At 39.3% G+C, this 17,877-nt stretch overlaps 1 protein-coding gene across 1 annotated transcript in view; it reads right to left on the bottom strand.

The window, feature by feature from the left end:
- The window catches only part of PIAS1 (protein inhibitor of activated STAT 1), a 124,262-nt gene extending 106,818 nt beyond the window's left edge, over positions 1–17,444 (bottom strand). The window contains exon 1 of the mRNA XM_059372352.1: positions 17,369–17,444. Coding sequence (XP_059228335.1) covers positions 17,369–17,392 — 24 coding nt within the window. The 5' untranslated portion in view covers positions 17,393–17,444. The remainder of the gene's footprint in view (positions 1–17,368) is intronic.
- Between the last annotated feature and the right edge of the window lie 433 nt (positions 17,445–17,877).

Below are 17,877 nucleotides of genomic sequence, written 5' to 3'. Positions count from 1 at the left end.
TTTTTTTTTAAGATTATTTATTTATTTATTTATTTGACAGAGAGAGAGATCACAAGTAAGTATGCAGAGAGGCAGGCAGAGATAGAGGGGGAAGCAGATTCCCTGCTGAGCAGAGAGCCCGACTCGGGGGCTCAATCTCAGGAGCCTGAGACCATGAGACCATGACCTGAGCCGAAGGCAGAGGCTTAACCCACTGAGCCACCCAGGCGTCCTATAATCGTCGATTTCAATGGACACAGGCATCCCACTAAATTTTCCAGTAAGCTAGTAATCAAACTTCCCAATCTATTCCTTGCTCCTCCCACATCTCTTCCCTCCAAAAACTACCTTTAATAAGCATACATAAAGCAAATGACTATTCAACTTTTTATATCAAAGCATTCAAAATTATTATGTTATTAAAAGAAAAAACAAGGTTCAGAGGTGCCTGGGTGGCTCAGTTGGTTGAGCCTCAGACTTTAGGTTTGGGCTCAGGCCATGATCTCAGGGTCCTGGGAGGGGGCCCACATCCTGCTCCACAGAGTTTGCTTCTCTCCCTCTACTGCTCCCCTACCCAATGCTTGTGCACTCATGCACTCTCTCCCTCTCTCTCTTTAAAATAAATAAATAAACTTTAAAAAAAAAAACAACTCCAAAATTTAAAAACACCATTTCTTGCTAACTATAAAAATATGTTTTTTATAAAAATTCATATATAGAAAGGTGCAGGAGAATCAGGTTTTTTGTTGTTGTTGTTGTTGTTGTTTTTGAACCAAGATATTTTTTATGTACTTAACTGGAATACTAGAATATAAGTTTCACAAGGGCCAAGACCCAAATCTATTTCACTTCCAAATAATGACTGAGCATCTAACACAGTTATCTGACACGTAAACCAGCTCTCATTTTTACTGATGGAATGAGATCCTTGCTTTAACCAACTGAGATATGAGAGGCCAAATTTGAAACAGGTTAAGGGAAGAAAAGGGGAGAGTGCTTATTTGTTTCCAAGGTTTAGCACAGAATGTATATAGCCCAGTAAAGAAATAATTACACTTTACATGAAACTTTTTAAAAAATGTATCAAACAAAATAATGAAAAAATATATTAAGTATAACACAAACTTTAATGGCTTATGCTTCCACAAAAAAGCTAGACTTTTCTTACCACTTCAATTAAACTTCCTCATGGGTTACAGGATGAACACATATAAATCTAAGCACTTTTCAAAACTTAACCAAGTGTCCATCACTGTGGTAATTACTTAAGACCCTTTGTCTTCCCCAAAAATCAACAGACACAATTGCTAGATTCTATGGGCATATACATTTACCACAGTTATGCATGTTTTCATAATGAGGTCTCTAAAACTTTCCTCTCCACCTCCACCTATGGAATCTTCCTCTTCAAAAAGCTGTACCAAATCTAGGAAATTTATAAGACTATGATATATAATTAGATGGTTTAATTAGAAGCAACAGCTTAAAAACAACCTTACAAGTAAATAATATACATAACTAATATTTCATTATCAGTTTTGATTTTAAAAGCAACTTATTAATACAAATTACGTAAAAGGAACTAGAAAGGAATAGGATGAGGGAGCACCAAAAAAGCCTCAAAGTTTTGGAATACTCTATTAAGTTGGATGTTTTGTTAATCTTCTACAAGTTATACATTCCTCAAAGTTATACATATTATTTTGTATATACATTTTCTTAAAGCAACTAGCTTTCTCTCAAAAAAGAACACAATTTCTATTATCACTAAATATAAATCTTCATTCAACATTAGCAACTATTTAAGAATGGTTATCATATATTAATACAGTTCATATTATGAGCTTCACGAGTTTACAATATCCACCAACGACCATACACAAATACCTACCATATTCCCTCCCTAAAAAGAAACAAAGTAACAGCGGAATAAGAAAAAAAGGAAAGTTAAGTCATAAGCACAAAGAGCAAAAGACAATAATCAACTGGTTTAAAAAAAAAAAAAAAAAGCAGGGGCGCCTAGCTGGCTCTGTCAGTCAAGCATCTGACTCATGATTTTAGCTCAGATCTTGATCTCAGGCTCATGAGTCCAGGTGTCATGCTGGGCTCTTAAAAAATAAATAAATTAAAAAAAAAAAAAAAGGATGGGAGCGCCTGGGTGGCTCAGTGGGTTAAGCCTTTGCCTTCGGCTCAGGTCATGATCCCAGGGTCCTGGGATCGAGCCCCACATCGGGCTCTCTCCTCAGTGAGGAGCCTGCTTCCTCCTCTCTCTCTGCCTGCCTCTCTGCCTACTTGTGATTTGTCCGTCAAATAAATAATAAAATCTATTAAAAAAATTAAAAAAAAAAAAAAGGAAAGGAAAGGCACAGGTGCAGTCCTCTAACAACAGAAAACAAAAAATGAAAGGGCGAATATTACTAAAGGATTAACACAAGACAATTTCCTAGAAGTGAAGGACATGTGTCTCCAGACTGTACCATCAAGTAAGTACCTTAGCACAATGACTGAAAGATACCCATACGAAGGCATTTCATCAGGATGTAAGCACACCAGGAATAAAGATCCTCAAACCTCCAGATGGGTCACATGTAAAGGTCCAAGTATGAAATGGCACTCTGTACCATGTACAATGCAAAACTCATCTTTAGGGTTACAAAAGACAAGAATATACAAGAGAAAATGTCTAACTGCTCAAATTCTACCATACTTCAAATTGTCTAGTTTCATTCAAGAGGAAAAAACAGACCTTGAAGAAAATTTTCTGAAAACCTAAGATATCTCAAAACTCTAACAGGAAACTAACTTTCAGTAAGATCATTATCGAAGTTCAACCTTAAGGGGCACCTGGGTGGCTCAGTGGGTTAAAGCCTCTGTCTTCGGCTCAGGTCATGATCTCAGGGTCCTGGGATTGAACCCTGCATGGGGCTCTCTGCTCAGCAGGGAGCCTGCCCCCCCCTCTCTGTCTGCCTATTTGTGATCTCTGTCTGTCAAATAAATAAATAAATAAAATCTTTTTTAAAAAAAAGTTCAACCTCAAAAAAAATTAAAAATAAAAAAATAAATAAATAAAAGGACTTTAAGTAAAGCTAAGTCTTTAAGTCTTTACTTAAAGTCCTTTGCTCCTAACAGATTTTGGTTAATTAGGCTTGGCAAAATACTAACCTAAAAATGAAGGATCCTTTTAAAACCATGGGTCAGGCAGGAAGGGAAGTGGGCAGAGGGCAGGCATTTGGACAGGAGGGATACAAAAATCTCAAAAAAAAAACTACAGTAAGTTTTTCAAGAGTTATGTTATGATAATTCTTTTTCCTACCAATCTAATTAATTCTTATGTGAAAGTTGAGGGAAAACAATCTTAAATATAATAATCCAGAAATATAAATATTCAAAGGCAAGTAAAATGTACACATCAATCATGCATGGCTTTACTACTGATTTTAACCAGATAATTATGATGCAAGAGAGTATGTACCTGTCTCTCCACCAGACTGAATTCCTTCCCAACAGAATTGTTCTAATTATCCCTATATTCTGCTAACTAGCACAATACCAGACACATGGCATACACTCAAATATTAAGTGAATAAATACATGACTATATGAGAAGACCTAATTATATAGAAAGTAAAATAAGTTCTCATTAACCCCAAGATTTTAATGAGCCATGTTAAGATTATAAAAGGGGAGGGGGGCACCTGGGTGGCTCAGTGGGTTAAAGCCTCTGCTTCGGCTCAGGTCATGGTCTCAGGATCCTGGGATCAAGCCCCACATCGGGCTCGCTGCTCGGTGGGGAGCCTGCTTCCTCCTCTCTCTCTGCCTGCCTCTCTGCCTACTTGTAATCTCTGTCTATCAAATAAATAAATAAAATCTTTTAAAAAAATTATAAAAGGGAAAGCATTAATGGATGAAGCTATTTTTAAGTGAAAAAAAATATTTTTATATTCATAAGGCATTACTTCTTCAATCAAATAAACTAATCCCACAGCTAATTAATAAAAGCTTGAGTCTAACTATATTTGCACTTCACATCAATATCACTTTTCCCCTGATTAACTTTACCTGCAGAATTAGGTTCAATAGAAGACATACCAAGACCATTCACATCCTCAGCACCACCACCCCACCACATAAACACAAACATCACCTCATTCCTTCAAATAGCTTATGCAGTTAGCATGACAAGACATTTCAACATCAAAAACTGGGTCACTTTTACTAAAGCTACAGATAAAACTGGAAATTATATGCAAAACAAAATGTTCAGTTATCACTCCCCACACTCAACAGAATTGATTAGATCAGTTCAGATCAGCAGATTCCAGAAAATAATGCAGGACAGTTTATCTACAAGAAAATATGTTCTAGGGGCACTGGGTGGCTCAGCTGGTTGGGCAGCTGTCTTCGGCTCAGGTCATGATCCTAGGGTCCCAGGATCAAGCCCCACATGAGGCTCCCTGCTCAGTGGAGAGCTTGCTTCTCCTTCTCCCTCTGCCTGCCACTCTACATACTTGTGCTCTCTCTCCCTCTAACAAATAATAAATAAAATCTTTTAAAAAAAGAAAAAAAGTAAAGAAAGTATGTTCTAAACAATTATTAGCCAACCCATAAGTAGCAAAGTTGAACCTACTCACCCAAACTATTCAAGAGCTATAGCACATTTTATATGCAAATAATGCGCTAATTACAAGTGAATCTTATCTAATATCCTTTCCATTGGGCATAGCAGGGTTGCCACGTGGAAATACTTTTTTTTTTTTTTAAAGTAGGCTCCACTCCCAATGTGGAGCTTGAACTCACAACCCTGAGATCAAGAGGCACAAGCTCCACCAACTGAGACAATCAGACACCCCAGAAAAAGTTTTTAACATATCTGCCACATATACCAAGAAGTAACTTTTTAAAGAGTCTGGAATTAAGGGTTATTAACTTTTACTGTTCCCCATTCTTATTAGTAATTGCACTATTCCTGGGATAACTATTTAAATTTAGAAGTGAAAAATAATGGCAACCCTAAAGGATTCAATTACACACGAAATACCATACTTAAAAGAAAACTTTCACCTTTAAGATGTTACTTCATATTGAAACCACAGATTAGAATAACTTTTGCACAAAAATCTTTGTTTTCTATTACCTTGACACCCTAGTGAAAGATGCTTGAGGAATACAGAAGCTAAAGGCTTTTCAAATACAACTCTAAGGAAAGGTAAAAAACTAGAAAAGCATTTAGAGTTTTATAATCTCTAGGTTCCACTTCAATCCCACAAGAGGGAAAGGAAGAAAACAAAAGAGGTCCAATGTAAACCAATCATCTTAGATATTTCATAAGAACTAGTAAGATCTGATGAAAAGAGGAAATTATTGGCTGAAGTAGGTTAGGGGACATCTCTATGGATTTTTCACTTATTGAAGCTATTTCTATTCCCTACTACAGAAAAAAACCAATCAAGGGTTGAGACATAACCTTGAGAAAATAAAAAGTTATAGAATCCCCATACCACTACTGATTTAAAGCATTTTGAGAGTAGAGTCATGCAATGCAATGCATACCATTAGTATTTTTGCCACAGAGATGCAAGATAAAATAAACAGTTTCTGCTTGCAAACTGCCTTGTAAATGGGATCACTATTATCTATAAGCAAACTATTTTTTCTTTTAATTTTTTTTTTAAATGCCATGGGTAAGAAGGTGAAAAGGATAGTCTGATTTTAAGCTATACCTGTACTGTAAATCTTATATAAACAGTGTTCAGGTTCTCAAAGTTTTTGTTCCCTGGACTCTTTTACAGTCTAGAAAATGGAGAACCCAAAAAACTTTGTTGATTATATCTATCGATATTGGGGCATCTGGGTGGCTGAGTCAGTTACGCATCCAACTCTTGATTTCTGCTCAGGGAGAGATCTTAGGGTCGTGAGATTGAGCCCTGTGTAGGGCTCCGTACTTGGCAGGGAGTCTACTTAAGATTCTCTCCCTCTCCCTCTCCCCTTTTGCCCCCCTCCTCTCTCTCTCCGTTTTAAAAAATAAGTCTTTAAAAAAAAAACTACCATATTTACTGTATTAGAAACTAAAACAGAATTTTTTAAAGATTTATCATCATTTAAAAATAAGTCATTAGGGGCGCCTGGGTGGCTCAGTGGGTTAAAGCCTCTGCCTTCAGCTCAGGTCATGATCCCAGGATCCTGGGATCCAGCCCCGCATCAGGCTCTCTGCTCGGCAGGGAGCCTGCTTACTCCTCTCTCTCTCTCTGCCTGCCTCTCTGCCTACTTGTGATCTTTGTCTGTCAAATGAATAAATAAAATCTTTAAAAAATAAAAAAATAAGTCATTATCTGTTAACATAAATCACATATTAATTTTAAATATTACATTCCAAGACAAAAAATATATTATCGAGAAGACTGTCACTGATTCACATTTTTGCAAATCGCTTTAATGTCTGACTTAATAAAGACGGCCTGATTCTCATATCTGCTTTTGCATTTAATCTGCTCCATGAGGTTGTTTTGACTGAAGTACAGGAAGAAAATTCAGCCTCATGCAGGTATGTACTTGGAAAAAGACAATATTTCAATAGGCTTTTCAGATAACTATGGATATTCTCTGATCCTTCACCAAAACTCAACAAGCTGCAGTTCCTTAAAGGCTGTTGCAATATGGAATCTAAAACCATATCAAGTAAACACTTCTTACTCTGATTTACTGAAATCCATTGGTCTATCTTCTATTTCCAATGCATCTTTTTACCCATGCATGATTTTCAATACCACACATTTAGAAAGTATTGCTTCACTGAGTTATGCAGTTCTTCCAAATGTTGACACTTGCGCTATATCGCATTTATTAGTACCACCAATAACCTTATCAAAAAGTATTGGGAAGGGGGGTGCCTTGGTGGCTCAGTAGGTTAAAGCCTCTGCCTTCAGCTCAGGTCATGATCCCAGGGTCCTGGGATTGAGCCCCACATCGGGCTCTCTGCTCAGCAGGGAGCCTGCTTCCCCCCCCCCCACCCCGCTGTCCCCTGCCTGCCTCTCTGCCTACTTGTGATCTCTGTCAAATAAATAAATAAAATTAAAAAAAAAAATAAGTATTGGTAAGGGACACCTCAGTGGCTCAGTCAGCCAAGCGTCTGCCTTTGGCTTAAGTCATGATCCCAGACTGCTGGGATCGAATCCCACATCAGGCTCCTTGCTCAGCAGGGAGCCTGCTTCTCCCTCTTCCTGCCACTCCCCCTACTTGTGTGCTCTACCTCTCTCTCTGACAAATAAGCAAAATCTCTAAAAAATACAAATCAAAACAAAAATAAGTATTGGGAAACTGTCAAACTCAAAGTAGTAAATACAAGTATTCCAAAATTCCATTTTGCCTGAAAACTTAAATTTTATCTTCAGCAACAAATATTGTCAGCTGTTTTTCTCGTACAGAAAATGTCCTGAATATCCAAGTCTGTATAACCATACTTTGTCAGTCATTCTTTCAAGTAAAAATGGTATTCCATTAAAAAAGCAGCTAGTTCAGCCCATAACTCAAACAACTACACAAGATCTTTTGAGTTAACCGCTGGGTTTGGTACTCATTAAAATACTTCTATAGGTACTTCCCATTACATCACATAAAATATATTTCCAAATGGACTCAAGGATTGAGACATAATCAAATTAATATTTTTTTTTTTGCTTAATTAAGGATACTAAGGATATCTGGCATTTATTTTTTAATTCTAAATGTATGGTGATATACTAAACAACTACAGTTTAGTGCCACTGCCTTAATTCATGTTAAGGCACCAGCAATTTCACCCACCACTGATTTTGCAAACACCAATATAATAAATAATGCCTTACTACTATTAATAGTTTTAGACTTGGACAACCCCCAGAAAGAACCTAGAGAATCACCGAAGGCCTGGAAAATGGACTTTGAGAACCACTGTAATAGCTGATGCACTACTTGCATGATTAAAAAAAGATAATTTGGGGCGCCTGGGTGGCTCAGTGGGTTAAAGCCTCTGCCTTCAGCTCAGGTCATGATCCCAGGGTCCTGGGATAGAGCCCCACTTCGGGCTCTCTGCTAGACAGGGAGCCTGCTTCCCTTCCTCTCTCTCTCTCTCTGCCTGCCTCTCTGCCTACTTGTGATCTGTCAAATGAATAAATAAACTCTTTAAAAAAATTTTTTTAAAGGTAATTTTTAAATAGATATCCCATTATAACAAAAATGTTTAAATACACACATATACACAGAGATATACCCAAACTACTGATAGCTTGATACCTCAGAGCTAGAACTCAAAAATTATGAATGACAGAATGTGACAGATACCCTCCTAAGTCAAAAACTACTTGCCAAATACCTACCATCAGCTAGGCGCCTCTTCATTCCCCTTCTTGGGTAACTTACAAAACCCTAGAGACCAGAATGATGATTTTAATGTAAAAGAAAAATGTTTATCCTGAAATCTTTCGGATCTTTTTTTAAGATTAGACCTACATGACTGCAAGAAAAAGTCTTAAAATTCACCATAAAGCACAAGATAGCATGTTAAATTCTATTTTAAGCACTATGCCATGAAACTAAAAACAGGCTTGCTCACATTCAGAAACCCAAATACAAAATGAACTGCTTTGGTTGCGCACTGCCAGAATCCCATAAAGAGCCTCCATTCCATTTCTCCTCAAGCCAAACAACCTTTACCTGTTTTAGTTTTTATTTCTATTTTTCAGGGACACTTCAATGCTAATACCATAGCTGTTACATTAAATGTGGCAACTGTTTTTTAAAAAGCAACAGTGTAACAAAACTATCAAAACAAGAACTTTTCGACATATACATTGATAAACTCAAGAGGTAAACCTCTGTAAATATACGTACAAAATATGTACACTGTTAAAAAAGAATGAAATGATCTCATTTGGGGATATAACATGGAAAGATCTTCAATATATATTATTAAGTGAAAAACACAAGTCAAAAGATATTAGGTATAGTATGATCCCATTTGTTTTTATAAAATATATTTATGTGCATGTACATCATTTAGTAATACTGAGTTCATTCTGTATGCCCAGTCATATCTGAATCTAGATATACACATACAATAAATTAAAAATATTATACAGGCAGAGATAAATGCCCACTCAAAGAAAAATGAATAGGTCAGAGAGAGAAGACATTTCACATGTATGAAACGTCCAAAACAGTCAAATCTACGAGAACAAAAGCAGATTAGCAGCTGCCTCAGAGTGAAATGAATTGTGGGCAGTGGGAGTGATAGCTGAAAGGTACAGGATTTCTTTGGGGAGTCAGGAAAATATTCTAAAATTAATTACGTAGATGGCTGCACAACTTTGTAAATGTATTAAAAACGAGCTAATTGTGTACCTTAAATAGATGAACTAACTATATGGTATGTGAATTATATCTCAATAAAGCTTTTACGCTCCCCACCCCCCAAAAAACAATAGAGACCAAAGTGACTGCCTCTCAGGGAAGGGAGGGTTGAAGATGAAGGTCTTTAAAACTATACTCTACTTGGGGCGCCTGGGTGGCTCAGTTGGTTAAGCAGCTGCCTTCGGCTCAGGTCATGATCCCAGCGTCCTGGGATCGAGTCCCACATCGGGCTCCTTGCTCCGCAGGGAGCCTGCTTCTCCCTCTGCCTCTGCCTGCCTCTCTGTCTGCCTGTGCTCACTCTCTCCCTCTCTCTCTCTGATAAATAAATAAAATCTTTAAAAAAAACAAAACAAAACAAAAAAAAAACTATACTCTACTTACTGCCACATCACTACAATCAGAAATGTAGTCATTTAAATTTATATAACTTAAAGAAAATAAAAGACAAACCTAAAAATCTTTCATAAATTATTCTAGATTTTTAAGTTTCTTTTTTAAAAAGACTATTTGTCAGAGAGAGAGAGAGAGAAGAAGGCAAGAGTACACAGGCAGGGAGAGCAGCAGGCAGATGGAGAAGCAGGATTCCCCAGGAAGCCGGGAGCCAGATCTGGGACTTGATCCCAGGACCCCAGGACCAGGAACCTCAGCTGAAGATAAATGCCTAACCGACTGAGCCACCAAGGTGTCCCATAAACAATTCTAGATTTAACATTATTTGAGTTTATCTACAAAGCTGCCATTAGAAAAAAAAAATGAAGATGTGAACATTTGCAATTTAGACTATCATACAACATGTGCATCAGCCCCCTTAACTAACAGAAACAAATTTTGAACATAATTTGTTCATTTCACAAATGTACCTTAAGCACCTACTATATCCACAGGGTAGGAATGGGGGAAAATGAAGTGGTATACAAAGCAGAACACCAGTCAACAAAAAGAAGCAAACTAACAGTTCTAGCTTTAAGTTAAGTACTTTTGCTACAGAGTGAAGACAAAACACACAAAAAATGGACTGGGATCAGACTACAGAAAATCCTGAATACCTGAGAGCTAAGACTTTATCCTGTTATCGATGGAAAGCCATTGGAGTGACAGGATGAAAAGAAATGTTTTGGGAAAATTAGCCTGGCAACCAAAGGGGGAAACTGAAAGCAAGAATAGCAGGAAAGGTAAGAAGAAGATGAAGTTTTAAAAAATAGGAACATTTGCAACAATCTCTGGAGAGTTACTGATATTTCAAAGTTACTAGTTAATGTTCAAAGGGTTTATATTTATTTTGTTTGATCTAATGTGAAACAGAAAAGGAAAAAAGGTAGTTTCTTCATTTTACTGAAATTCATGTAAGAAATTCATTACAAAGAAGGAAGTTTTACCAGTTAATTCTGAAGGGAGGAGGAGTTGGGGGGGGGGGGCTACCATTTCATGTGATACCACTTAAACCAAAAGTAGAAGGAATCAAAAAGTAATGGGGTGCCACAGTTTTTAACATGGAAGGGGGAAGTATAATTACAAATATTTTGTGGTAAGAGAAGCAAAAAGTGCACTGCAATTACAAAATTGATAATAAAATACAATTACATACTTAAAATTTATCACCTCTTTTTAAAAATCCTAGTACTAAAACGTGTTACATAAATTCAAGTTTACATGAGGACTAAATCTGACATTAAATTTAGAGTTTGAGCACTTATATGCCCTTAATCTCATCAACTATTTTTTCTACAGTGTAGTACTTTCCAGATGTTGCACAAATATTAACTCAACTGGGTGCCTGGGTGGCTCAGTGGGTTAAGCCTCTGCCTTCAGCTCAGGTCATGGTCTCAGGGTGTTAGAATCAAGACCCACATCAGGCTCTCTGCTCAGCAGGGAGCCTGCTTCCCCTCACCACCCTGCCTGATGATTTCTCTATCAAATAAATAAATTAAAAATTCTAAAATATATATATTAACTCAACTGACATATCCATTTATTGACTTAACCCATAATGGTTCATATATGCATTTATTAGCTGATTTAACCCAATAAGGTTCTTCCTAAAATAGAAAAATATTTTCATTGCCTCTATAACCTCTTTCCTGTAACAACCTCCTCAAAACAATGTTACCTACCAAACTAATACTTTGGCAACACTTAGGTTTTATTTGTAGTTTTGTTTTAAAGATTTTATTTATTTACTTGACAGAGGGAGAGAGAGAGAGAGAGATCACAAGTAGGCAAGGGGGGGTGGGGGGGAGCAGACTCCCCGCTGAGCAGAGAGCCCAATGCAGGGCTTAATCCCAGGACCCTGAGGTCACAACCCCAGCTGAGCCAAAGGCAGAGGCTCAACAGCTCAACCCATTGAGCCACCCAAGCACCCCAACACTTAATTTTGAGAAAAAAATATGAATAAGGCAAATTCTCTTTTCTACTTTACCTATATTAATGGTCAGCACTGCTTTTCTTAAAATGTCAGTTAAAAACAGATGGGCAGGCACCTGGGTGGCTCAGTGGGTTAAAGCCTCTGCTTTCGGCTCAGGTCATGATCTCAGGGTCCTGGGATCGAGCCCTGCATGGGGCTCTCTGCTCAGCAGGGAGCCTGCTTTCCTTCCTCTCTCTCTACTTGTGACCACTGTCTGTCAAATAAATTTTATAAATAAATAAATAAATTTTTTAAAGATTTAAAAAAAAACAAAAACCGTGGTCATCTAACAAAGCATATTAACTTCCAATATTTGATTTCTGTGTCAAACATACTTGAAATAAATTATAAATGCTGTTTCATACTCTATTTTATACTTTACCAAATGTTTACTTCTATTTTTATAGAATATACTCTGCCATCATTTAATAATCTTATCTGATAGATTTATAGAAACAGATAGGTTTATAGAAACAGAAACAAAGGTACAGACAATGAACAAAGCAAGAACTACTTATTTCACTCACAAAACTTCATCTAATCAAAATAGCATTAACACTGCTCCCTAAAGCACAGAAAAAGTTCTGTCACATCAATATATTTTTGTTAGAATAAAACATTTGCAAATCTTTATATCAGGCTGTTTGTCAAGACATTGTTTAAAAGAGCAAAAAAGTGGAACTATCTAAGTGTCCAATGATAAGGGACTAGCTGAATAAAAATATAATGTTACCTTTCAAATCACACAGACCTATATTTACTTACCTGGAAAGATAGCCATGAAAACAGCAGATTACACATAAAGAAAAGTGCAATCTCTTTTTGTGATGAATATACATACACATATGTTCACAGAGAGAAAGTCTAAATGGATAGATCCCCTGATGTTAACCATGATATTTCTAAGTGCTGAGATTACAGGTGTTTATTTTTCTGCTTATTTTTCAGTATTCCCTGAAATTTTGGCAAAATGATATTTGCAAGAATTAACATCTATGATTCGAACTAACAAACTCCAAAATCTCCCTTGCAAAAAGCCCAAAGAATATCCAAAAATACCTTGGCAAAGAGCAAGAGGGAAAGTATTAGCAACAACATAACTAGAATTCTTTGTGAGCGAGGCACCCTATGGGGCTCCAGGACATACATGGGACCTTTACAGCAGCCTATATAGTACAGGGTTTGAAATCACAAGACTTAGGTAAGTTCAAGTCCCTGCCACTTTTACTTGTATGACCCTGGGCTAGTCGTAAGACCCTGGGCTAGTCACTTACTCTTTCTGGGCTCGCTTCACCAATAAAAGAGGTAAGACCTGCCTTCCTACCTCAAAGAACTGTTGGAAAGATCAGATGAGATAATGGGTACATTATAAACGGCAACATCATGAAGTACAACATACTATAAAAAATACTATTCATTCAAACATGAAAAAAAGAAAAAGGTGCTTAATGTCAGAGCACAATACTTCAGAGAGCACTACAATCAATTCTATAAAGTAATGACCCAGGGGTTTTGTTTTTAAAGGCTTCATCATATTATCACAAACACCCAGTTTTGCAGAAACTCAAGATACTTCTTCCCAGTTCTCACTACAACCATGAGCCATTTTATTTTCTTATCCCTACTTACCACCAAGAAAGGGTACAAATTACACTGAACTCAAAAAGCCTCAGCAAGAACCCTGGTCAGCATGTTGATATAGTTCACCAAGAGAAACCTGAGATTAATCAGCTATGGGCTCTCCACTAAGCACTATTGCAACTCACAGCGGTTACAAGAGACTCTGAAGAGAAAGACAATACAACGACCCAGAAGAAAACTGTAGATGAAAAAGCAGTATTTAAAAACAACTGTATGAAATACTTAAAAACTAAAGTGTTTTATAAATTGTTTTTAAATACTGTTCATAAAAAATGGTGACTTAAAACAAAAGCTAACAAAATGTGGCACTTGACACCAAACCAAATTAGGGAGAATCAAATCAAATTCATGAATAAACTGTCCGGTCTATTTCCTTCTAAAATCACACCACAAAGATCAAAATTAAATGGCTATTTCTTGAAAATAAAGAGGAAGAATATGACAACAATTTCCTGACATGCTTATAGATACTTTTAAAAGCACAGTGTCAAAAGTATGGCTTCTCTTCCCATTGAATTCCATTATGTTATTCCACTAAAATGATGAACTTCTTCCTCCCCACTGTTCCACCTGTGAGTTAAAATGGCCATATAACTTGATTTGAGAGTTAATGCAAAAAACTTGTAATAAAAAAAAAGTCCTTTGGGGGTGCCTAGGTGGCTCAGGTGGTTAAGCATCCAACTCCCTAATTTCTGCTCAGCTCCTCTTAGGGTTTTGAGATCAGGCCCTTGAGCCACTCCACCCCACTCCTGGCTTAGCAGGAAGTCTGCTTGAGATTTTCTTCCTCTCCCTCTCCCTCAACTCTCCCTGAAGCATGCACGCTCTCGCTCTCGTGTGCTTGCTCTCTCTCACTCTCTCTAAAATAAATAATCTTCCAAAAAAAAAAAGGTTCTTTAAGAGGAACTACATGAAGCTGTCAGATTATTAACTTCCAAGATCATCCGGCCATCACATCCTCCTGCTTTTTAAGTTCCTAAAGATAATAAAATGCTCACTCTTTACATTCTTACAGATGTCATTTATGGGTATTCCCCTAATGAAAAATTAAACCTTTCATAAACAAATGTGCACAGAGAATTCTTTTTGATATGTATGACTCACAATCTAATTTTTATTGGCAGTATCTTCAAGTGTTGCAGCTTGCACTATTCCTACAGGAGATAGAGATCTATCCATTTTCCCCATCCAATCTTTGTAGATTATAGATTTGAAAGGACTCACTAAAATGGGCCATGAGGAAAATAATTATGAATACAATCTACAGCAAGATGATATGTGAGCTGTGAATCAGGATAACAAAAATGTCACTATTTTCTCAAAGCCTTACAGCTGGCAATCCATTGTACTACTGTATTTTCACTTAAAGCTGAAATCTCTGGGTTTTTCTTAAATTTTATTGACTTCTTCTATCTTATTAAGAATAAATGCTATTTACTTCCAAAACAAAAAACCATCAGAAAATATGATTTCCAAAAGAAGTGTCTTCCAAAGCTTACTGCACAGAAATTTATATACACACATTCTCAAATAACTATGGTAGGCATTCCTAAGATCATCTACCCCCTTCCCAAAAAAAAAAAAACAAAACAGCAAATCTAACCACAATCAAGCACTAAAATTTTTAACACAGCTATCAACAGCTAAGCAATTTATCACAGCTTCTAAAAGTATTGGGCACATACAATGCCAACCTGTAGGTCAAAACAGTTATTATAATTTGAAAAAATTGTACTACAGAAACACAAGAGTAGTTTTTCCACTAAAAAAAACTCAAGTAGATTTTTGAGAAAGCAAAAAGGGAGATCATTTTTAGAAAAATAATGTTTCCCCCAAGTGTTTAGCACTTATCTGATACAGGCTCATTTTTGTAAAGAGAAACTTTACCTAACAAGACTCACACCAGGGATCTGATCTATCCCCAAAGGCACTTTCTTAAAATGAGAAAGAACAAAGGAGGAAATCTCCCAGCATGTGCTTTCCATACCAGTTTCTTCAGACAGCATCAAGAGTGACAATATACCCAGCACAAGCTTTTCAGCTTTACTCTGAGGCCCATGTATAACAGAACTGATTAGCTATCATTCAAAAGGATTCCAAACAAAATAAATAGTAGAAGGAGGAGATCACAGCAACATTGTGACTACATCTTAAGAGTGAAACTATTGAAAACATCTACCTTAAAGTTGCATACTTTATATTTCAAGAGTTAATGACCTCAAAATATTTAAATTGCTAAGGCTTTTTCATTTCAGTCAACAGTTTGAAACTGGAAAAAAACGAAACCAACCATTCCAAATCTGCACTCTGTTCAATTAATTTGTAATTAGAAGTAAATTTTAAAAGAACGACATTCAAAGCCAGCGCCTTAATATACAAATTTTGGAATGTTAATATTGCAAAATTATTGAGGAAACCGATCTTTCAGCGAAGCTTTCCACAGAAAAACTCCAGAAACAAACCCAGTGTGTGCCTGTTCTAGAAGCTGTCGTTTCAGTATAACGGAGAAATGTTTTAAAAATAATTTTTATTAAATAGAGACAGAGAACTCTCCCCAAAGATTTACAACTGTATATCCCAATCGCCGTTCTGACAGAGATGTCAGTTCTCTGGGTCAAGATATACCCAGCTGCTTGGTTCACACACAGGAAGCCACAGAGGGGAATATCGCGTTCAGAGCCTCGAAATAATACGCGTTAGTTAAAACTGCCTGCTACTAAACCAAAATTATTCAAGCGGAGCCCCATTTGTCACAATCCAATCATAAGGGTTCCACCCCCCTCCCCCAACAGCTTGTGTAGTGGTGTATATCTGCTTCGGTAAAGAAGCCATCATCAGGTAAAGAAGATTGGGGTGGGAGAAAAAGCGGGGAAAAGGGGGCACCCTTTCATCCAATTTCGCGAGGCGTGAGTAATTGGTACAGTTGAGAGGAACGGAGGAACGTTCTATTTATTGGGGGTTGAAGTAGGATGAGGGGAGAATTTCGTTCAAATCAACATGGCCAGCAAGATGTCCCTACAAACAAAAGGCAACGGGGGGATATAAACACGAACCATTCACCTCCATCAGCTATAGCATCGCCATCATGGTGTGTGCAGAGACCCCCAAAGGCTCCTCTCACCCTCCACACCAGGCAAAGGAAGAGAAGGAAAAGAAGGGAGAGGTAGCTGCTTCCCACCACCCACCACTGCTTCCAAATACACACCCTTCGAGGGGGGTTCTCCCCCCACTCCGGTTGCCCAGGATCAGAGAGAAAGTAACGTCCCGCCCAGGCAGACTCCCCCGCTACCCCTCAGCCGAGCCCCAACGTCGGCCAGGGGCTCACTAAACTTTACCGGAGCTTCTCCCCACATCCCCGCCCCACAACCCCAGGATTGCGCTGCCCACAAGCGGGGCACCCCGGGCGCCTCCTGACAGGCGGGCACCGGGGGAGAGCGGAGTCTGGGGCGGGGGCGGCAGGGAGCCACGGAGGGGCGGGGCGGCCGGAGCCAAGTTCCCGGGGGTCCGAGGAGAGCTCCTGACAGCAGCCCCGGACTGCAAAGGAGGAAGAGGAAGCGGCGGCGGGGAGCTTTCCCAATCCCCCCTACACGAACACCCTGCCCCAGCCCCCGTTCCCCATGGGGGGGGGCGGGGAAGGCTGGTGGAAGGTGAAGAAGCCGAGCCCAGAGGGCAGCCTAGGCCCCTACCTCCAGACTACCGATCTCTTCCCCCGCCACCCCCGCCAGAGGCGCCCACAACAATAACACGCCGGGGACGACCCGTCAGCGCCCCCGAGGCACCCGGGGCCCGCGGCCCGCTGTTGCCGGGCCCCCTCAGTTAGGGCCAGGCGCGCCGCTCCTCCCTACAACTCCAGGCCCGGGTGGAGTCAAGCCCGAGCGGCCCCCCAGGGCCGGACCCATCCCCCCCAGCACCAGCGGCGCCGTCTCCGCGGCCGAATATTAGAAGTGAATTCGAGCTGCGCTTTACCTTTAGTTCCGCACTGTCCGCCATCTTGCGTCTGTCAGCGCAAGCGCACTGAACCTCGCCGGGGGCCGCCGCTAGTCCCGCCCCTCTAGCCAGCCTGGCCCCGCCCTAGTCCGTCCCCTCTCGCTCCTCCACCTCCCCGACCCGCCCCCGGCCTCCGCCCCTCTCCCGGCGCTCGGAGCCCCGCCCCGGGCACGTACAGCAGCGAGACCGGCACGTACCATTTAAATAATGGCGCCAAGCGGGGAGGTTTGACAGTTACTCCCCGCCCCCCATCCTCGCTGGGCTAGCGCCTCCAGGGAAAGGCCGGAGCAAGTGGGCTGCGGGCCTAAGCCCCGCCTCTCCGCGGCCTGCCGAACCCTTCTGCAAAGCTTCGATGCCTATGGTCACAGAAACTATAATGGCCCCCTCCCCCAATCAGTGAGTCCTTTTCAGCACCTGCTACCTGCGAGGCTGCGCGTGGACTAAAAATAACAATCCGTTACATTTGAGGATCACTTGATGGAGCGTTT

This window comes from Mustela nigripes, chromosome 13 (genome assembly GCF_022355385.1).
Source record: "Mustela nigripes isolate SB6536 chromosome 13, MUSNIG.SB6536, whole genome shotgun sequence".
Classification (NCBI taxonomy): domain Eukaryota; kingdom Metazoa; phylum Chordata; class Mammalia; order Carnivora; family Mustelidae; genus Mustela; species Mustela nigripes.
Note: the sequence above shows the minus strand (reverse complement) of the source record. Positions and strands in the feature narration are given on the sequence as shown.